Source organism: Manihot esculenta, chromosome 16 (assembly GCF_001659605.2).
Source record: "Manihot esculenta cultivar AM560-2 chromosome 16, M.esculenta_v8, whole genome shotgun sequence".
Taxonomy (NCBI): Eukaryota; Viridiplantae; Streptophyta; class Magnoliopsida; order Malpighiales; family Euphorbiaceae; genus Manihot; species Manihot esculenta.
The window spans coordinates 15733184-15756741 of record NC_035176.2 but is presented as its reverse complement, the minus strand read 5'-3'; the positions used below and the strand labels follow the sequence as shown (position 1 = coordinate 15756741).

Sequence of the window (23558 nt, the reverse complement as noted above, 5' to 3'; positions counted from 1 at the left end):
TCTATGGTTGTTTGGTCAAGTTCAGAAGGTGTTGATTCAGTCTCTACAATTGCAGGTTCCTTGGGGGCAGATTCGGTGGTGGCTTGTTTCCAAATTGTGGTGACTTGCTTCCTAAGTCGCTTGTGTAACGACCCAAATATTGGACCGCTACCGGCGCTAGGATCCAGATCGGCTTAAGGCCGCCGGGACCCGTAGCAAGCCTGACATGTAACCTGTAAACCTGTATAATCCCATACATGATCAACAACATGCATAAAAGTTTAAAACTTTTCCTTTAAACATCCAACTCAACCTGAACATACATGTACATAGTCATGATCATAATCATGATCCCTCTGTGGGATCTCATCAATGCCCCAACGGGCGATACAACATGAGATGAGTTGGCTAACATCTGCATCATCAAATATCTAAGATCATGCATCAACAAGGGATTACAATACTCATAGGGTCAAGCACATCTATAACCTCAATGTACCTCATTACATAACATACTGAAATCTCTTACATTACATCATAGTACAATTGTCATGTCCACAATCTAACTATTACATAGACATACTTCAAAACTCTGGCTAACCTCCTGGTCTACCCTGTACCTGCACATCTGGGGTTAGGGGAGAGGGGTGAGCTACAAAGCCCAGTGAGCAGAATAGTGAAATCATATATTAAAATTTCATGCCATTATGTAATGCAACACATCACAACTAATCACATCTCGGATGGTATTGTCACCAATAGTCCTCTACATAGTCCAACTGTGCCGGGACGTAGAATGGGTACAACCGGTCTTTCCCTTAACATAACATATCATACAGTCCAACTGTGCCAGGGACGTAGAATGGGTACAACCTGGACTTCCATACCATATCATGCCGTAACATCATCATGCCATATGAGGACTAAAGGATCATCCAATAACCAATCCACAACAACATCATAAATGCAATGCAACATATTCGTGAATACTAATGCAAACGACCTACTATATCTCATGGCATTCATGATGCATGGATCATGCTCAAAATTCATATTTCATTTAATTTAAAACTTAAGGTTTATTCCACTCACCTCTGGCTAGCTCTGACAAACTCTGTAGCAGCTGGCTCACTGCTGGGGTCCTCGGTTCCTCGGGTCCGAACCTACACAGGTGGACTCCAATGAGGGACCAAACATACATAAACATAACTCTAATATACTCCCCAAAAACCCCTTAAAACATCATAAAACAACTACATAAAAACATGCAAGAAATGGCTGGACAGGGCACTTTCGGCGGCAGGTTCGGCGGCCGAAAGTCCCTCCAGAGCCGAAAGTCAGGCAGGTTCGGCGGCACCTTCGGCGGCCGAAACTCCCAGACAGAGGCGAAACTCATGCATGTTCGGCGGCACCTTCGGCGGCCGAAAGTGCCAGACAGAGACGAAAGTCTCTTTTCGGGGGCAACTTCGGCAGCCGAAAGGCCTGCCTCCTCAGCCATGTTCGGCGGCCGAAAGTCCCTTCGGCTGCCGAACCTGGTTTCTGCCGAAGGGCAGAAACTTGGCTCCCTTATGCATTTGTGCCTCCAAAACTAACCAATCATGCATAAACTAGTTCTAAAACATGCATACATACCATACATTACACCTAGGGGTCTCAAACTAGCAAATACCCCAACTACAACACTTCAAACACACAAAAATCAACATACATTGTTCATCAAAACATCAAAACCCATAAATTCATCATAAGCCTAAACATGCATCTCTACCCATAAAACAACTTAATGCTTGTTTAAAACACATAACAAGGGTGGGTCCGAGCTTACCTCTTGAAGGAACGAGAGGAAAGGCGATCCTAGCTTGGAGATGGAGAGATTGAGCTCTTTAAACCTCCAAGTACCCAAAACTTGCTCTTTACTCACAGATCTTCAAAACAGAAGTTAAAACCTGTGAAAATCTTGGAAGATCTAAGGAAACACTCAAGATCGAGGGAGGGGTGGCGGAGACTCACCTTGGCCGACAACGGGGGAGAAAAAGCTCGCCCGTGCGGACCTAAGGGACCCTTTTATAGGTGGCTGGCCAGGCCACGTTCGGGGGCCAAAAGTGCCTCCGCATGCATGCCATGTTCGGCGGCCGAACTTGGGTTTCGGCGGCCGAACCTGAACTTCCCTCACTCATGCTTTCGGGGGCCTAACATGCCTCCAAAACGCATGCATGTTCGGCGGCCGAACTTGACTTTCGGCGGCCGAACCTGGGTTTTCCTCCAAAGACTTTTCATGCAAAAACTCATTTAATTTTCATAATTAAAACCATGAAATACCTTAAAACATTTTATGAAAACATGTATCTACCCTACTAGAGGCTTCCGACATCCGAGATTCCACCGGATGGTAGGAATTCCGATACCGGAGTCTAGCCGGGTATTACATTCTCCCCCCTTAAGAACATTCGTCCCCGAATGTACCTCAACTAGCACACATAGCAAGGCATAAAACACAACATACATACATAACACATAAACACATAGAGATCTAACCTTAAAAGAGATGAGGGTACTGCTGGAGCATAGACTCCCGTGTCTCCCAAGTGCATTCCTCCAAATTGTGGTGGTTCCACAGGACTTTCACCATCGGGATTTCCTTTTTCCTTAACTTTCTGATCTGGGTGTCTATGATCCGCACTGGCTGTTCAACATAGGTGAGATCCTCTTGGACCTCCACATCAGGCTCACTAAGAACCTTGCTCGGATCTGACACAAATTTCCTCAACATAGAAACATGGAAAACCGGATGGATTCTTGCCATAGAAGCAGGTAAGTCCAGCTTGTACGATACATTCCCAATCTTTTGCAAGACTTCGAAGGGTCCGATGTACCGTGGAGCCAGCTTACCTTTCTTCCCGAACCGAACCACTCCTTTCATTGGAGACACCTTAAGCAATACCAGATCCCCCTCCTGAAATTCTAACTGTCTTCTGCGGACGTCTGCATAGCTTTTCTGTCTGCTGGCAGCAGTCTTGATTCTCTCTCTGATTATGGGTACCACCCTGCTGGTGATCTCTACTAGCTCAGGCCCTGCCAAGGCCTTTTCTCCAACTTCTTCCCAGCAAACAGGTGATCTGCACTTCCTTCCGTACAAAGCTTCATATGGAGCCATCCCGATGCTAGCATGATGGCTGTTGTTGTAGGCAAACTCCACCAAAGGTAGATGCTGCCTCCAAGAACCGCCAAAGTCCAGCACACACATTCTGAGCATATCCTCGATAGTCTGGATGGTCCTTTCTGACTGTCCATTAGTCTGGGGGTGGAAGGCAGTACTGAAATCCAACCTAGTACCCATGGCATTCTGCAGACTCCGCCAAAATCTGGAGGTGAACTGGGGCCCTCTATCTGACACTATCGAAACAGGATCCCCATGCAGCCTGACGATCTCATCTACATATACATGCGCCAACTTGTCCACAGAGTAGCCACTCCTGACAGGAATGAAATGAGCAGATTTGGTAAGTCTGTCCACAATCACCCATACGGAGTCCACTCTGTTGGACGCCGCCGGTAACCCCACTACGAAGTCCATAGCTATATTTTCTCATTTCCATTCTGGAATAGGTAGCGGGTTAAGCATTCCAGCCGGCTTCTGATGTTCCAGCTTCACCCTCTGACACACTTCGCAGGCTGACACGAACTGTGCCACTTCTTTCTTCATAGCTGGCCACCAATAAATCTTCTTTAGATCTTGATACATCTTGGTGGCTCCGGGGTGAATGCTGTATCTTGCATTATGAGCCTCCCTCATAATGTCTCCTTTTAGCCCTATGTCATCTGGTACACATAGTCTGCTCCCATAGCGGAGGATCCCCTTGCTGTCGAATCTGAACTCACTATCATTGCCTGACTGAACAGTCCTGGCAATCTTCACTAACTCCGGGTCCTCATGCTGTTTCTGAGCCACCTGCTCCAGAAACACGGGTGCCACTCTCATCTGGGCCACCAAGGCACCTGTACCAGACAACTCCATCTGTAGACCTTCCTCAATGAGCTTGTAGAACTCCTTCACCACTGGCCTCCTCTCTGCCGATATGTGGGATAAACTGCCTAGTGACTTCCGGCTTAGGGCGTCTGCCTCGACATTCGCCTTACCCGGATGATACTGAATCTTGCAATCATAGTCACTCAGCAGCTCTACCCATCTCCTCTGTCTCAAATTCAAATCTCTTTGACTCAGGATGTACTGTAGGCTCTTATGATCTGTAAAGATCTCACATTTTACCCCGTAGAGGTAGTGCCTCCACATCTTGAGTGCAAAGATTACTGCTGCCATCTCTAGGTCATGTGTGGGGTAATTCAACTCGTGCTTCTTCAACTGCCTAGAAGCATAAGCGATTACCCTCTCATTCTGCATCAGTACACAACCCAGTCCCACACGGGACGCATCACAAAAGACTGTAAAGTCCTCATCACTAGATGGCAGAGCTAAAACTGGTGCTGAAGTCAACCTCTTCTTAAGCTCTTCAAAACTCTCTTCGCACTGGTCGGTCCACAGAAATTTCTGATTCTTCCTGGTTAGTCTGGTCAGAGGAGCTGCTATTTTCGAGAAGTCCTGAACGAACCTCCTGTAGTAACCTGCCAAACCCAAGAAACTTCTAATCTCTGTCACTGAAGTGGGTCTAGGCCAGTTAGCCACAGTTTCGGTCTTCTTGGGGTCTACCTCTATCCCATTCTATGACACAACATGCCCCAAGAACGAAATGCTCCTCAGCCAGAACTCACATTTAGAGAACTTGGCATACAAGCCATGTTCCCTCAAGGTCTGCAAGACCAACCGCAGATGATGGGCATGCTCCTCTGCATTCCTGGAATACACCAAGATATCATCTATGAAGACAATAACGAAGTGATCCAGGTACTGGCTAAACACTCTGTTCATGAGATCCATGAATGCTGCAGGGGCGTTTGTTAACCCGAACGGCATTACAAGGAACTCAAAATGCCCATATCTGGTCCTGAAAGCTGTCTTTGGCACATCTTCATCCCTTATCCTTAGCTGATGGTACCCCGATCTTAGATCTATTTTGGAGAAACAACCCGCTCCTGCTAGCTGGTCGAATAGATCATCGATCCTGGGCAGAGGGTACCTATTTTCGGTAGTGACTTTGTTCAACTGCCTGTAGTCGATACAAAGTCTAAGGGATCCATCCTTCTTTCTGACGAACAAGACTGGTGCACCCCAAGGTGAAGTGCTCAGTCGGACGAAGCCCTTTTCTACCAACTCTTGTAACTGCTCTTTCAATTCTTTCAACTCGGCTGGGGCCATCCTGTAGGGAGGGATAGAGATCGGTCTAGTTCCAGGCACCAACTCTATCTCGAACTCTATCTCCCTAACAGGTTGTAAACCTGGAAGCTCATCCGGAAAAACATCCTGAAACTCTCTGACAACTGGCACCGAGGCCGGCTCCCTGACCTGACTGTCTAGCTCTCTCACATGAGCTAAGTACCCCTGACATCCCTTCCTAAGCAACCTACGAGCCTGAGGAGCTGATATCAGACCTCTAGGTGTGCCCCTCTTGTCTCCTCTGAAGACGACCTCTGACCCGTCCTGATCTCTGAACCTGACTACCTTGTCCCTGCAGTCCAAGGTAGCACCATGGGTAGATAGCCAATCCATCCCTAGAACGACGTCAAAGTCTGTCAAATCTAGAACCACAAGGTCGGCGGAGAGGCATCTTCCCTCAACAAAAACTGGACTGTACTGGCAGACTGACACTGCCACTGACGGGTCACACTTGGGTCCACTAACCCATAGGGGACACTCTAACCCAGAGACTATCAGACCCAACCTCTCAACGGCTCTCGGAGCAATAAATGAATGAGATGCACCCGGGTCCATTAATGCATACACATCAGAACACCCAATGACGAGATTACCTGACACCACGGTGTTGGATGTGTTAGCCTCCTGCTGAGTCATGGTGAAGATCCTGGCTGGAGCTGATGGACCTTCACCTCGGGAACCAGAAGAAGAGGCTGCCCCTCTCCCTCTACCTCTGCCACTGCCCTGAGTTGTGGCTGGAGCTGCTGGCTGTGCCACACTACCAGAAGCTGTCTGCTGGGGCTGGACCATAAAAGGCGCTCTAGGACACTCCCGAGCTATGTGTCCCTCCTGTCCACATCTGAAACATGCATTAGTCCCAGCTCGACACACTCCCCTGTGCGGTCTTCCACATCTCTGGCATTCTGTACCATCTGAGCCTGAGCTCGAGCCACCGCCAAATCCCAGACCGGATTTCAACTTGTTCCAAAACTTATTCTTCTTCGGCTTCCTGGTGGTACTATCCCACTTCTTCTTACCTGAGCTCTGAGAAGAGAAACCTGGTCCTCCTCTGCCTGGGGTCTTAACCCCTGAAGACTGGGTCACTGACTGCTTCACTGACCCCTCAACTATAGCACTTGCTTCCATTCTTCGAGCCATATCCACCACAGTGTGGAAACTTTCTCTCTCAGCTGACTGAATCAACGAGGAGTACCTGGAATGCAGCTTCATAACATACCTCTTGGCTTTCTTCATATCTGTATCTAGAGCTTGCCCTGAAAAAGGCAATAGCTCCAAGAATTTATCCGTGAACTCCTCTACACCCATGTGCTCTGACTGCCTCAATTGCTCAAACTCAATCATCTTCAGTTCTCTGGAACTGTCTGGAAAAGCCCATCCAGCGAACTCATTCGCAAATTCTTCCCATGTCATACCTTCTAGTCTCGGGTCCACATAACACTTGAACCATTCCCGTGCCTTCTTGCACTTTAAAGTGAACCCTGCCATCTGAATGGCCCTGCTGTCACTTGCCCCTAGCTCATCAGTTATTGTCTTCACCGCTCTCAGATACTCAAAGGGGTCATCCCCTGACTTGTACTTGGGAGCATCTAGCTTGAGGTAATCTGTCATCATTACCTTGCTCCCATCTACTGAGCTAGGTCTAGGAGGTTGAGTAACTGGGGCTGCTGGTTCTGTAGGTGGTGGAGGTGGAGGTGCAGCATTCCCTGAGGTGGGGTTTGCCGGGTTTGGATAGAAGGGTGAGGGTGGATAAGCTGGGTACTGTGTGTAAGGTGGATAGAAAGGTGGATAAGGCATGTAGGTAGGGTAGGGGTTAAAGCTGGAGTAATCCGATGTACCTCCCATCGGATACCCTGAACCCTGTGGGAAGGGTGGATAATGGGGTGGAAAACCATACCCCGAGGCCTGAACGCCTCCCTGAGACTCCCCTGTCCCTTCTTCCTCCATGCTCACATCCAGGTTCCCATCCCTCCTCTGATCCTCTTCCATAACCTCCCTCACTCCTGAAGAACTTCCTCCTCTATCTGTCCCCCTTCTGCTAACATCAAAAGACCTTCTAGGGTCCCTTGACACTCTTTCTCTGTTGGCTCTACAAGACATTGCCCTAGGCAATGTAGGAGGACGGGCGCTCGTGCCCTCATCCTCAGGTGGCACTCCAGTCAATCGTGCAGATCGACGAGTTCCTCTCATCCTGTTTTCTGAAAAACAGTACACATCATACAAACATTAGCATCATATGGTTCATGTGGGCACACATGAACCCTCATCACATATACATCATTCATATCATAGCATCAATGCACATGTATATAATCATGGCATTTCACATCATCAACAAGACAGGACTCCACATCCTATCCTAGTGGACATGATCTTCCTATTGTGCTTGACCTTCTATAACCTCTATGAGCCCGACACTCTAGGTCCGACCATATGAACCTAGGGCTTTGATACCATTCTATAACGACCCGAATATCGGACCGCTACCGGCACTAGGATCCAGATCGTCTTAAGGCCGCCGGGACCCGTAGCAAGCCTGACATGTAACCTGTAAACCTGTATAATCCCATACATGATCAACAACATGCATAAAAGTTTAAAACTTTTCCTTTAAACATCCAACTCAACCTGAACATACATGTACATAGTCATGATCATAGTCATGATCCCTCTGTGGGATCTCATCAATGCCCCAACGGGCGATACAACATGAGATGAGTTGGCTAACATCTGCATCATCAAATATCTAAGATCATGCATCAACAAGGGATTACAATACTCATAGGGTCAAGCACATCTATAACCTCAATGTACCTCATTACATAACATACTGAAATCTCTTACATTACATCATAGTACAATTGTCATGTCCACAATCTAACTATTACATAGACATACTTCAAAACTCTGGCTAACCTCCTGGTCTACCCTGTACCTGCACATCTGGGGTTAGGGGAGAGGGGTGAGCTACAAAGCCCAGTGAGCAGAATAGTGAAATCATATATTAAAATTTCATGCCATTATGTAATGCAACACATCACAACTAATCACATCTCGGATGGTATTGTCACCAATAGTCCTCTACATAGTCCAACTGTGCCGGGACGTAGAATGGGTACAACCGGTCTTTCCCTTAACATAACATATCATACAGTCCAACTGTGCCAGGGACGTAGAATGGGTACAACCTGGACTTTCTCTTACATCGTGCCAGGGACGTAGAATGGGTACAACCTGGACTTCCATACCATATCATGCCGTAACATCATCATGCCATATGAGGACTAAAGGATCATCCAATAACCAATCCACATCAACATCATAAATGCAATGCAACATATTCGTGAATACTAATGCAAACAACCTACTATATCTCATGGCATTCATGATGCATGGATCATGCTCAAAATTCATATTTCATTTAATTTAAAACTTAAGGTTTATTCCACTCACCTCTGGCTAGCTCTGACAAACTCTGTAGCAGCTGGCTCACTGCTGGGGTCCTCGGTTCCTCGGGTCCGAACCTACACAGATAGACTCCAATGAGGGACCAAACATACATAAACATAACTCTAATATACTCCCCAAAAACCCCCTAAAACATCATAAAACAACTACATAAAAACATGCAAGAAATGGCTGGACAGGGCACTTTCGGCGGCAGGTTCGGCGGCCGAAAGTCCCTCAAGAGCCGAAAGTCAGGCAGGTTCGGCGGCACCTTCAGCGGCCGAAACTCCCAGACAGAGGCGAAACTCATGCATGTTCGGCGGCACCTTCGGCGGCCGAAAGTGCCAGACAGAGACGAAAGTCTCTTTTCGGGGGCAACTTCGGCAGCCGAAAGGCCTGCCTCCTCAGCCATGTTCGGCGGCCGAAAGTCCCTTCGGTTGCCGAACCTGGTTTCTGCCGAAGGGCAGAAACTTGGCTCCCTTATGCATTTGTGCCTCCAAAACTAACCAATCATGCATAAACTAGTTCTAAAACATGCATACATACCATACATTACACCTAGGGGTCTCAAACTAGCAAATACCCCAACTACAACACTTCAAACACACAAAAATCAACATACATTGTTCATCAAAACATCAAAACCCATAAATTCATCACAAGCCTAAACATGCATCTCTACCCATAAAACAACTTAATGCTTGTTTAAAACACATAACAAGGGTGGGTCCGAGCTTACCTCTTGAAGGAATGAGAGGAAAGGCGATCCTAGCTTGGAGATGGAGAGATTGAGCTCTTTGAACCTCCAAGTACCCAAAACTTGCTCTTTACTCACAGATCTTCAAAACAGAAGTAAAACCCGTGAAAATCATGGAAGATCTAAGGAAACACTCAAGATCGAGGGAGGGGTGGCGGAGACTCACCTTGGCCGACAACGGGAGAGAAAAAGCTCGCCCGTGCGGACCTAAGGGACCCTTTTATAGGTGGCTGGCCGAAAGTGCCTCCACATGCATGCCATGTTCGGCGGCCGAACTTGGGTTTCGGCGGCCGAACCTGAACTTCCCTCACTCATGCTTTCGGGGGCCTAACATGCCTCCAAAACGCATGCATGTTCGGCGGCCGAACTTGACTTTCGGCGGCCGAACCTGGGTTTTCCTCCAAAGACTTTTCATGCAAAAACTCATTTAATTTTCATACTTAAAACCATGAAATACCTTAAAACATTTTATGAAAACATGTATCTACCCTACTAGAGGCTTCCGACATCCGAGATTCCACCGGACGGTAGGAATTCCGATACCGGAGTCTAGCCGGGTATTACAGCTTGATTGTATGCTCAATTTCTGAATCGTAAGGCAGAGTTTCCTTTCGCCCAGTTCTGGTCATGAAAAAAATAAATTAGTTAAATCGATTCCCCGGCAACGGCACCAAATTTTTACTGTGCGGTTGTCGAAATGGGTTAAAAATAACCTTTTTAGTTATCAATAATTTTACAACTGCAGATAGTGGTAAAATGATCTAATCTATAAGGAATTGATACTTACCTATTTTCTTTATCAAAACCAAGTAAATAAATTGAAAGTAAATAAACTGAAAGTAAAATAAAAGGAGGGTTTTGAGATTGATGAATTAAACTAATATTGAAAGCAATAAAGTAAAGCAAAATAATAAAATAAAGAAATTCAAATATGAGAAAAGCTCTAGTTGAAGAATTTGATCCACTTTAGTTGTTGAGATTGATCATTGGCACAAACATTCTTTTATTTGATTCAATAAATTAGTTATGGAGGTGGAAGACGCTTCTCACCACCATATCCCTCCTTAAGCATAAATCAATTAGGGAACATTCTCTAATTAATTACTAATCAAGAAGTTACCAAAGAACATCCTTGGGCCTTTGGCATCTAACAACTGTCAATTGCATTAAGAAATAGAGAGACCTAATTCTAACTACCCAAATGTATGGTGATATTGCTAGATCATGCAATTTTCTTAGTTTTTACACCAAGAGTTACTTGTGTTTGAATAATCCAAGAAATTACGGACTTAAAACTATCCAAACTAACAAATTATTACTTTGCAATCAAGAATCAATGGCCCTATTGATCTAAACAACAAAGCAACAATAGAATTAAGCATGAAATTGTATAAATATTGAAAAATAAAAGATAAACAATGTATGTTCAGATCTCCCAATCCATAAAACAACTAAAGTTTCACCTAATTTTCAACTAGAAAAAAAAGTTCTACCCACTCATGGCTGAAACAAAATAAAAAAAATACAAAAAAAAGAAGAGGAAGAGGAACCGGCGGCTTGGAGAAGAAGGGCGTGCGGTTGCAATCCGAAGGTGGAGAGATTGAGAAGAGGCGTGCGGCTCCTTATGTGGTGCTTTTATAGCATGAAGGTGTTGTCCTAGGTTCCCTTGATGAGGTGGAGCCTTCTTTTGAATTTTGAATTTTGAATGCCCCTTTTGAATTTTGAATTTTGAATACTTGGGAGGCAAGTGCATTTTCTTGAGATTTGGCTTCCTAAATAAACTGAATTGAATGCTGAATTTTGAATTTTGAATTTTGAATGTTTTCTTTTGAATTTTGAATTTTGAATTCTTAGAAGGCAAGTGCATCTTCTTGAGATTTGGCTTCCTTAATAAGGGAAAGACTTCTTGAAGATTTGAAATTTGAATTTCAAATTACTCTGCTGACTGTACTTTCCTTATTTATCTTCACTTCAGCTGCAACTTGGCTTGGGCAAACAACTTGCTCTCTTTTGTCCTCTTTTAGGCAGTTTTAAGAGTATTTTCACCAAATTACCTTTTTACACAATTTTCTGAAAAATAAGATCAAAACCATAGAATTAGGCAGAAAAAGTGTAAATTAACATTAATAGCAACATGATAAATGGGTCTAAATTTGGTCTGATCAGCCACTTGCTGAAATGATCTACCGCCACAATCTCGAACTGTAATACCCGGCTAGACTCCGGTATCGGAATTCCTACCGTCCGGTGGAATCTCGATTGTCAGAAACCTCTAGGAGGGTAAAATCATGTTTTCATAAAATGTTTTAATGTATTTTAAAGTTTTAAGTAAGAAAGAAATTGAGTTTTGAATGAAAAAGACTATGGAGGCATTTTCAGGTTCGGCCGCCGAACCTCAAGTTCGGCCGCTGAACGTGGGATAGTTTAGGGGGGCATGTTAGGCTTCCGAATGTGGCTCATGTTCGGCTGCCAAACCTCATGTTCAGCCGCCGAACATGCATGCGTTTTGGAGTCGCCTTTGGCTTCCGAAGGTGGCCTGGCTAGCCACCTATAAAAGGACCCATGGCCGAAAATGGGCAAGCTTTCTCCCCTATTTTCGGCCAACGGTGAGTCCATGCCCTCCCATGGTTGGTTTTAGTGATTTTCCTCAAATCTTTCAAGTTTTAACAAGTGGTTGCTTGTTTTTTGAAGTTTTTGAAGCTAAGAACAAGTTTTTGGAGCTTGGAGACCCAAGAAACTAGATCTCTCCCATCTCCGAGTTGGATCGCCTCTCCTCTCAATCTTCAAGAGGTAAGAGTAGATCCTCACCCCTTTTCATGTTTTGATTAAGTTTTATGAAAGTTTATGGGGTAGAAATGCATGTTTAAGTTAGTTGTTTGTTGTTAGGGTAAATGTTGAGTGTATGAGTAATGTATGTTGTTTGAGTTTCTTTTTATGTTTGTGTTGGGGTTTAGGATAGTTTGAAACCCCTAAATGCTTATTTGCTTGTGTATGCATGTTGTAGAATAGCTAAATGCATGTTTGAATGGTTTGGGAGGCAAAATGTGCATAGAATGGCTGAGTTCTGCCACTTTAGAAGAACTCAGGTTCGGCAGCCGAAGGGACTTTCGGCCGCCGAACCTGCCTGTGGAGGCAAACTTTTAGCTGCCGAACCCTGCCCCCGAAAGTGGACTTTCGGCTCTGGAAAGGAGTTTCGGCCGCCGAAAGTGCTGCCGAAGGTGCATAACTTTCGGCTCTAGAGGGACTTTCGGCCGCCGAACCTGCCGCCGAAAGTGCCCTGTTCAGCCTTCCTTTGCATGTTTTCTATGATTGTTTTAAGGTGTTTTAGGGGGTTTTTGGGGAGTATTTTAGAGTCAAGTTCATGTATGTTTGGTCCCTCATTTGAGTCCACCTGTGTAGGTTCGGACCCAAGGAATCGAGGACCCCAGCAGTGAGATAGCTGCTTCAGTGTCTTGTTAAAGCTAGCCTGAGGTGAGTAGAATTGACCTTTATTTCCAAAGCAAATAAATAAAATTGAGCATGTTCATGCATCACGAATGCCATATGATATATTAGATTGTTTGCATTAGAATTCACGAATATGTTGCATTGCATAATATGATGATGATGTGGATGAATGTTGGATGATCCTTTAGCCCTCACTATGATGAGATATGATATGATGTGATATGGAAGTCCAGGTGTGGCCTGCACTACGCCCCTGGCACAATGTAAGAGAAAGTCCGGGTGTGGCCTACACTACGCCCCCGTCACGAGTGGATATGTATGATATGATATGTGTAAGAGAAAGACCAGGTGTGGCCTGCACTACGCCCTTGGCATGATTAGATTATTTAGAGGGCTATTGGTGACAAGTTCATCCTTGATGTGATTTGTTTGTGATGTGATGCATTTCATAAAAGCATGAATGTTAAATTTAATATTTTACTATTCTGCTCACTGGGCTCTAGTAGCTCACCCCATTCCCTTAATCCCCCAGGTTTGCAGGTACGAGGCAGTCCGGGAAGTCAGCTAGAGTAGGAAGTTTTATGTATGTAATAGCTAGTAAGTGGACATGAGAAAGAATATGATGTAATGAATAGTATTGAACAGTCATGTAATGTAATGATGTTTATTGAGGATTAGAGTTGTGCTTGACCCTAGCATGTATGGTTAATCCCTTTGCGTATACATGATCTATGTAATGTGTTAATGAAGTTTATGTAAACCAAGCTTAATGTATGATATGTTACCCCATTGGAGCATTTGATGAGGGCTCCAGTGTGGGGTTTAATGTTTATGATTATGAGTTGTGCATGCACAGGTTAAGCTTGGAGAATGAAAGAAAGAAAGTTTAAAGTTTTTATGTAAATGTTGATCATGTTTGGGATTAAACAGGTATACAGGATGTATGTTAGGCTTGCTACGGGTCCTGGCGGCCTTAAGCCTATCTGGATCCTAGCGTCGGTAGCGGTCCGGTTTCTGGATCGTTACATGAACTTTCTTGACTCAATTGCCTTAGGAAACGGACCAAGGATGTCTATCCCTACTGAAAGAAAGGTCATGGACTTCCAATGGCCGCTTGCATTTCTCCCAAGTTCCTCGAGATTTTTGCATGTACTTGACATCTTTAACACCTCTAGACAAGCTGCTTCGCATCTTGCATTATCATCGGCCAGTAGTACCCTTGCCTAAATTCTTTCCGAGTGATTGTTTAAGTTCCTTCGAGACTCTCGCAATCACCTTTATGGATATCCCTTAAGATTTCCTAGCCTTCCTCCTTTGTAACACACTACAGTCATGGATGTGTCAAGGACCTCCTGTACAATCAACCATCAATTAGTGCATATTTAGAAGACTTTCTTATTACTTATTTGACTGATAACTCATCGGTTGAAAGATCACCTTATGTTAAAGAGTTTGTATACTGACATCATCTATGATTCCCCCTCTTCTATGGGAAATGACTATTTCACTTCTGTTGCTGAAGTATACAATTCCTCGAACTGAAACGGTTGGGTCAAGTGCTGTTCACTCGCCGCTGCCGTCTTGGCTAGAAGATCCACCTCTTCATTGTTGCCTCTGGCCACCTGGCAAAGTTCGCAACTGCCCTGCCCGTCTTTAATCCTTTCATCAAGGACCAAACTTTTCCTTGTACTTGATAAGATTCAATTCTCGGACTTTGAACTGTCCCTGGCATTGATTAACAACCAATTGTGGTCACTAAAAATAATGAATTTTTGTATACCTAATTCATTGATGATTCTTAGACTTATTACTACAATCTCGTATTCGACTATATTGTTAGTGGCATTGAAGGCAAGTTGGGCCGCATATTGAAGCTTTATCCTTGTTTGAGACTGCAAAAGGATCCTGATTCCTGAACCCCCAACTCTACAAGCTCCATTTGTCCAGACTTTACATTCTTCTTCATTCTCTTCCGAGGACTCTGAAGGTTCTAATGGTGGAGTCATCTTTGCAACAAAGTTGGCTATCACTTGAGCTTTCATGGCCTTCTTTGGAACATACCTGATATCATAAGCCGACAATATTACCACCCAGGTGGATAACCGCCCTGAAAACTCCGGCCTGTATAGAACCTTCCATAAAGAGTAATCTGTTCTGACTTATATTGTGTGTAACTCGAAGTATGGTCTTACATTTGTGGTTGACATTAGAACTGCGAACGCAAACTTTTCAAAAGGATGGTAGTTCAACTCTGCCCCCTTCAACATCTGGCTGACATAGTATACTGGCTCCCCATTGTTTTCACGAACAAGTACCGAACAAACTGTTTTCTTTGTCATAGATAAGTATAGAAATAAAACTTCACCTTCAACAGGTGGGCTTAGCAACGGAAGGGATGATAAAAAGGTTTTTATACTTTCAAATGTCTCTGCACACTCTTCTCTCCATTCAAACTTACCTTTGCCTTTTAAGGATTTAAAGAACGGGAGGCACTTTCTGGCCGAGCATGATATGAAATGACCTAAGGTAGTGACTCGTCCATTCAGCCTCTATACCTCATTAATGGTTTTGGGATGGCGCTGATCTTCTTAGGGTTTGTCTCTATACCTCTTTCCAAAATTATATATCCTAGAAACTTCTCAGCTTTTATTCTAGAGATACACTTTTTAAGATTCAACTTCTTACCCGCCTTGTCCAGGATGTCAAAAACTTTTCAAATATCTTTTGGATGGTCTTCCAAGGATAGACTCTTTACTACCATATCATCCACGTACACCTCAACTGTTGATCCCACCATTTCCTTGAAGATTCCTGACACCAGCCTTTGGTATGTTGCCCTTGCATTTTTCAATTCAAAAGGCGTTACTTTGTAATAGTAAACTCCTTCATCTGTTATAAATACGGTCTTCTCTACATCCCTGGTGTCCATTATAATTTGGTGGTATCCTGAAATGGCATCCAGAGAGGAGACCACTGCATGACCTGAGGTCGAGTCCACTAATCTATTGATGGACGGTAATGGTGCTGATCTTTCAGACATGCTTTGTTCAAGTCAATGAAATCCACACACATTCTCCAATTTCAGTTAGCTTTCTTTACTAGGACTGCATTAGCCAGCCATGTGGGATAATAGATTTTCTTTATCAATCCTACACTTAAAAGCTTATCAACCTCTTCTTTGATTACTTGTTGCCTCTCTGGTGTGAACTTTCTTTTCTTTTATTGGACTAGTTTGATAGTCTTATTAATGGATAACTTATGGGTGATGAGAGCCAGATTCAAACCTGTTACATCTTTTGGAGACCAAGCGAAAGTCGTTACTCAATTCTTCAGCAACTCTATTAAACGAACTTTTGTTTCCCCGTCAACGCAGTGCCAAATGCACCTTTTGCTCCTTACCTACTTAAACTTCCTCTATTATATCCATAAGTTCTGGCTTTACGTGAGATTCCGGCTTCTCTAACAGGTCGATGTATCCGTAATCTTCTTTAGCTAACCTCATATCACTACTATTCCTTCGAGAGCTGAAAATCTAAGACATATAGTACCATGTTAATAACGATATCGTAGCAATTTAGGACTGGACAGTGGAGTATCACATTGTATGCAAATAGAATGTTTACCACCGCAAACTCTGCGTACAACTCTCACCTATACTTTTCGTCTCCGAGTACTAGGGGAAGGTTGATGGTACCCAGCACTGCCACGATCTTATCTCCTAATCCTACTAAAGGGCAAGAGACTCTGAAAATATTTTTTTTATCCAAGCCTAACTTGTTAAAAATATTTAAGATGAGAAGGTTAACAGAACTACTTGTATCCACCAGTACTATTCTTACCTCATACCGGTTTAGGAGGATCTTAACAAACTATAGGACATCTTGCTTTGTCAATGGGGCCGAACCTTACCTCTTGCTGGGTCCATAGTTCTTGATGGACAAATAGGACATCTTCTACTACCCGCTTATTTTTTCCTTTACCTTTGTCAGGTCTTCTAGTGATGACATATACAATTTCGGTCATTTTCAAGAACAAGGAAGAAAAGTTCATTCTTTAAACAAAAAAAGAGGATGAGAATCTGGCGTAAATCCAAATAAACAAAGGAAACCTAATGGATCTCTCGGCAGTGGAACCAAATGATGTTGGCTGGACTAGAACTGTGTTGTGACTGGTTGGAACCTGCAAGAGAGGAAATATGAGGCAGTGGTGGGTGCCCACAGCAGCCACTCTGACACTTTAGTCAATATTTCGAAGAATAGAGAAGATACAAGGAATTATTTAGAGTTTTTGTAGTATTAGAGATAGTGTACCTTAGTTTCTATGGTTCTTCTCTCTTTATACTGCAAGAGATGAAGGGAAATATGGTATCTTTCTGATTATTCGATGGTAATATAACCATCTGCTTGATATGGGGCATAGCCAACTATTACGTGGAAATCTCGTGACTGCAGGTGTAATGCAGACATGCTAAGTTGTGCCTAATAACGGTAACTTAGTATGAAGGCTCGCCTCGCCAAGGAAAGGACAAGTCTTCTGGCAGTGACTCGGGTGCTGAAGTCTCTGGATCTTCTCTTCCTCATGCTAGACTACATTTCCTACGTGTCTAATCCTTGTCACGTATCCTTACTTAGTAGCCACAGCTCGCGCCTTATTTTGGACGGATATTATGTAACATCATATACCGTTATAAATATTTAATAATTGACTAGTGACTAAAAGATATAATAATTTTATATTGTTATTATATATATATATATATATATATATATATATATAATTTATTTAAATAGAAAAATTACAATTAACTATCTAAATTAGACAAATAAAATGATAAAAAAATATGTAATAATTAAATAGTATTATAATATGTAATTTTATTGAAATTACATGATAAATAAAATATATTATTAAAACTATATATTAGAATTATAGTATTACTATAAATTATTTAAATATATATATATATAAATCGATTTTCGGTACGATTCCGATTTGGTATGGGTTCAGTATGATTTTGGTACAATTCTTGATAAAGAACCAGAACCAAATATTTAAATAAATCTAGTTCAATACGATTCGATTCCTACACCATCAATTATTTTTCGATTTCGATTCGGTTCGATATAATTCTTCAATTCGGTTTAAAACCCTAAGGACTATGATTCTTAAAATTTTAAAATACTTATATTAATAAAAGGTTTAAATCGAAAAATACTTGAAAATATTAAATAAACTTATTTAAACAAGCTAAATGGAAATTATTATAAAAATAATTTATTTTAATAAGTTATGAGAATGAAAAATAAAAGATCTCACATAGAAAATTATTAAACTTTTCAAGTGTTTATATTATGGGCACTTTAATTTAAACATGAAGTGTCTTTTTGAAAAGACATTTTGGAGGAAATCCAAAATTGATATACAGTCACAAACAGATATATCTGTGAAAATATGCCTCCAACAATTATTTCAAACTCTATATATTATTCCTTAAATCTTCAAACTCTATATATTATTCGTTGAACCTTCGATCTAAATCTTTTCTGAAAAATCATAAAATTATTATCTATGATTTTCTTAGCTTTGTTGCATACGAAGGAACAACACTCAAGCAAGCATAATTAATTGCCTGAACGCCTCAAAGCCAGTGTACACCCACTGTTCTAACACCATGCACAGCCCTAGTTTTTATCTATTTCCTATCCTATTACCAACATTAGCTTGTGATATGAAATTCCATCTCCTTGCATAATTACCTATCAATCTACAAATTCCTCAAAAAAATAAATCTACAAATGAGTCATTTCCCAATTCAAATAATATACAAAATACACAAAGATTTCCCAATTTCACATGTCCAGCAAGCTAACTGCTTTCTCACTTTTCCTCACCCACTGTTTGGTGCAGGTGCAGATGATGGAGGGTATAAAGCCATAGCAATATAACAGATATACAGAATCCTATGCTTATTGATCTTCAATTCAAACAAGACTGCCATTCCACATAACAGGCATGATATCAAGTTTTGCATCTGTGTAATGCACAAACATGGAGGCCACCATCAACATGAAGATTAATCATTGTGCGGTAGTTAACTGCTTTCTTTTCGTCACTGAGTTTGAAAATGAAACAGCCCAACAAAACAGCTGAGAAAATCTTCATCTGCCTATAAGCAAATTCTTTCCCTAGACAAATTCGTGGTCCAGCCTATTAATCAGAAGGAACATTAGATTGGATTGTAAATAAACTAGAATCAATAAAATGAAGTTAGATTGCTCAACTTAAAGTACAAAGTGAAAAAAAAAAAAAAAAAGAAGGAACGTAACCAAGAGGACCACACATGTATTTCTTTCCACCAACCTGGAAGGCAGTAAACTTGAAAGGGCTCTCTTGCTGGAACACACCATCCTTACTGAGCCATCTCTCGGGTTTATATTCCTCGGCATCATCGCCCCAAATGAATTTCATCCGGCCCATTGCATAAGGTTGGTAAGACACCATATCTCCTTTATTCACATTAAAACCATCTGGCAGAGTATCGTCAGAAAAACATATCTTTGCATCCTGTTGAGCAAAGAAATTTGAGATATAGAAATTACTTTCAGCAGACATATCCGAAATTGCAGAATCATAAAGAAGCATTATCAAATCTGCAAGCCAGTGGTAACACTAATACAATGTGGGAATGGAGGATGTCGTATTGTTGAGGAACCAAGAAAAATATGGAACTTACTACAGAGTGTATATATGGTAATCAAACATCACAGTGGACAAATCAAAATAAATGGGATAGCTGTAATGATAATGAATTTGTTGTTTCTAACAGTTGAAATGCAACAATACATCATCTCTATTTGCATGCTCTATTACAAAAGTAAACTGGAGATGGTTTCTTCTAAAGAGATCAACTGAGAATTGGAATGAAGAATTTGATTGAACAAAAGGCAATGTCCAAAAGAAAGATCTAGCTTCATTAGTTCTGAGATCAGCTTGGCATGCTTATATACAGCATTTGAAGAGAAATGAATCAAAGGAGTCACAGTTTAGCACAAATGTGGCCATGATTTCAAGGGCATGATTAAGGGAATGGATGACTTGCACATAAAGGTGCAAGGAAGAAGCTGAGTAATTCTGTTAAACATCCTTTTTAGTATATATTTTAAGATTTACGGCTCTGTTCACAAGTTTCAGTTGTAACTAGTCTTAAAGTAGCTCCTTCTCAGCGTTTAGTAAGATAGTAGCCTTTTCCTTTTTCAGGCTTTATAACAGGGTTCACACTTCCATTGATTTATAATGGAGGAAATCGTTTATAAAAAAAAAAAAGAGGAAAAAGTTGGGGTCAATATCTAGCAGAGAAATCATTATTGAAAAATCCACTATGCTGACTTTACTGAAAGCATTTACCAAGAATTGCATCTAAACATATCCATTTATAGAATATGAACAGGCAAAAAAAGTCTCATACCACTGGCACTGCTGGATAGAGTCTGAGTGTTTCTGTTATAGCTGCATGTAGATAGTTCATCTTTTCTAGAGCTTCCTCATCAATGGTGGCTGAAAAGTCTGCAAAACTTTTAACTTCTTCCACTTTAGAAACTTCTCTTATTTCCTTTGCAACCTTTTCCTGAACAGTTGGGTGCTTGCAGAGCACATAGATGAACCAAGATAGAGTGGCTGCTGTGGTGTCTTTGCCAGCAATCACAAAGTTAAGAATGATATCTCGTAAATAAGTTTTATCAGTCTCAGTCACTTGCAGAAACCGTGATAAAATATCATCTTTCTTAGTCTGCATCTGCCATGTAGTAACAAAGTAAATTCACGCGTCCACAATTTACCAGAAAATAAAAACATCAAGGAGAGTTACTTACAGATATATCATCTTTAAAATGGTGGATCTGTTCAATTTTACGATTTATTAATTTATACACAAACTCATCAATCACTTTAACATTTTTCTTTAGTGCTGCTTCAGATCCAATATTCAGAAACTTTTTGATCTTCCAGAAGACATCAACATATCGCCAAAGGGTCATTGCACTCGCATTGTCAAAAGCTTTGGCAAAAGTGACACCCTCTTCATTTGATCCACACATGCTGTCTAGTTCAACTCCAAATGCAACTTTGAATATTGAATCCAAAGTTGACTTCATAAATAGGTCCTAAATGAATCATTGGATAAGAAATCTACGTTTAACAAACACAAATCCAACCCATTTTCTCTGCAAATCAAGTGAATTATTGAACACTGACCTGTATATCCATGGACTTGTTGGATGTTGCAGCTTCAGACACTATAACAGCAAGTTTCACTGCATTGTTTCTGAAAACAACACTGCTGAAGTCCCTCAACATCCTTGTGGAGAACTCATAGCTTGAAACCTTTCTTTGTTGTCGCCACTTGTCACCATCAACGGTGAAAATTCCATCACCTAGTAAATCCCTTAAATTGTTGTAATTATGCCCCCCCTGCTCAAAGCATTCAACAACAAAATCATAATCTAAACCCAATTTGGAGCAATTCTCATGCTAAACTTCCATTCAGATCACTTCATAGTGTTCATTTCAAATGATTTTGTAACAGAATTCATGTGTCTAAAGTAAATTTTTAAGTGCTAGAAGTCATATGAATTTATTATTTGAAAAGAATAAAAAGAAAGAATGTATTCGCTTTTCTATTCACCCTTGACAAATTTATTTTAGTTTGGATAGTTCTTATTTATTATAGCAAGTCTCATAAATAGGAGAGAGAATTCCTACAGCCCCTTAACTTTTTCATGACCTTTGTCAAGTTGAAAGAATCCTATCGTTATGTTTTGGAAAATCTACAAAAAAAAAAAAAAAAAGAAAAGAAAAAAAGAAAAAAGAAATTCAGTTCAATTGAATTTGATGAATTCTCTTATTTGGAAAAGTTTAAAATGGCTAAGGCTAAATTTTTACTTTAATATTATGTCATTTGGAAAAAGAAAAAAAAATTATGTATAATTCAATTCATTTAATGCTATCCCCTCTTTTCCTTTAAATAAATAAAGGAATAAATGAAGGAAATTAATTCCTAAAAAATAAATAATAGGAAAATAATAAAAAAAATCATTTTACTTTTCATGAATTCAAATTAAGTTCTATAATTTATAAACTATACTGCACAGGTTTATAACAAAATCATTCCAAATGACTTTTTTTTTTTTTTTTGATTGATTGAATTTGAACTGACTTGAACCACAGGAATCGCACAAAAAGGACATATGTAGTTCTTGAAGTTAACAGATAATCACTTTTTTTTTTTCTGAATCAAAATTCTATTACATATTTATTTCGGATCAACAAAATATGGCACTATTAACACTTATGTCTTCCTGAACATGCAAATTAGTCAAATAGAAACTAATTCAATTAGAGAGAGAAATTGAAATCCCTGGAGATTAGATACTTCTAATTTCCCTTTTCAAGAAGTGCCTCAGCTCAAAATCCATGGCCTCAGCAACACCCACAAAGTGAGCCAACCGAGGAAATCCCCAATTGTTATCTACAGAAGAAGAAACATACCTTGCCATAATTTTGGAAGTTGGTTTTGAGTATGTACTCAACATTAGATGGGTCAGAAGTGTAGATCTCATTTCTGAAAGGGCTTAGGAGCCTGTAGGTCCTGTGCTTTGCAGCAAGATCAGTCATATAATGGTGTAATCTATTGAAGTTGAGGAGTTGATTAAACACTGTGCCACCAATTGGATGGTACTTCTTCACTCTCAGCTGGTTTTCTTTGTTCATCCACTTCCTAGCGAAGATTTTGATTATGAGCAGAGCTGGGATTAGAGATAGAGCTGTGAAGATTATTGGGTTGCAGAGAAATTCTATGGAGGCCATATCGAAAAGGATTAACCAATGAGTTTTGCATGTGGTGGATGACTCCGATATTGTCGACCACGAAACTGGTTCATCGTCTCTTGTTAATTTATATTTTTCTTGACGACCAAATGGATAAACTACGAGTATGGTTTTGACTTATTTACTGGCTACGGTCTATGAGTTTTATCTTTTCTATAAATAAAACAAAAAAAATAGGAGTCTATTACGTGTGAAATATGAGTAACGTTTAGAATTGAGAAAGTTACTTCCCTTTCATATGCATCGAAATTCGATGCATGTCCTATTATGAGAGAGCTTTAGAATTGAGAGAGCTTTATAATTAAGTTCAAATTGATCCTAACTTTATAAAATATTTTTTTATTAATAAAATAATAATTTCTCTAATTTTAAAGATAAAAATTATTTTTATTTTTAATTAAAATAAAAATTAAATTATTATGAACCAACAACACCACCTTTCTAAATTCAAAGATTCAAACTGACCAAATAAAAGTATTAAACCATTACTTGAAATGCCAAATTCCAAAAGAATTTTAAAAAAAATTTTCAAATTTTTATATTTTACAAAATTAATAATATAGAAATTCAATTCTCTTGAATTCTTCTGAAAATTGGTTTTGAATTAAAAATAAATCTTCCTAAAATTATTAGAATTATAAAAAAAAATGATTTCACTTAAGATTATTTACATCAAAATTACTTAATTAACCCTTAAAAACCTTTTTTTTCTTCTATCCT

General features: G+C 40.7%; 1 protein-coding gene across 2 annotated transcripts; it reads right to left on the bottom strand.

Moving 5' to 3' along the window:
- Positions 1–18680: 18680 nt before the first annotated feature.
- LOC110603885 (cytochrome P450 704C1) lies at positions 18681–22922 on the bottom strand. Of its 2 annotated transcripts, none has more exons than XM_021741873.2 (6): positions 22500–22922; positions 21207–21422; positions 20825–21115; positions 20422–20742; positions 19317–19520; positions 18681–19163 (listed from the first exon to the last, which is right to left on the bottom strand). In XM_021741873.2, the coding sequence occupies exons 1-6, from the start codon at positions 22815–22817 to the stop codon at positions 18975–18977; spliced, it is 1539 nt and encodes a 512-aa protein (XP_021597565.1). In that variant the 5' UTR covers positions 22818–22922; the 3' UTR covers positions 18681–18974. The 2 variants fall into 2 exon arrangements, with proteins under 2 accessions (XP_021597565.1, XP_021597564.1); XM_021741872.2 differs by having other exon boundaries at positions 20422–20748; positions 22500–22920.
- Between the last annotated feature and the right edge of the window lie 636 nt (positions 22923–23558).

What these genes read in the sequence shown, in the direction of transcription:
- LOC110603885 (XM_021741872.2), bottom strand. Translation starts at nt 22,817, where the DNA reads ATGGCCTCCATAGAATTTCTCTGCAACCCAATAATCTTCACAGCTCTA. An exon ending in ACAAGTCCATGGATATACAG is followed by an intron (nt 21,116 to 21,206) that starts GTCAGTGTTCAA and finishes TGATTCATTTAG; the next exon opens with GACCTATTTATGAAGTCAAC. An exon ending in ATTTTAAAGATGATATATCT is followed by an intron (nt 20,749 to 20,824) that starts GTAAGTAACTCT and finishes ACTACATGGCAG; the next exon opens with ATGCAGACTAAGAAAGATGA.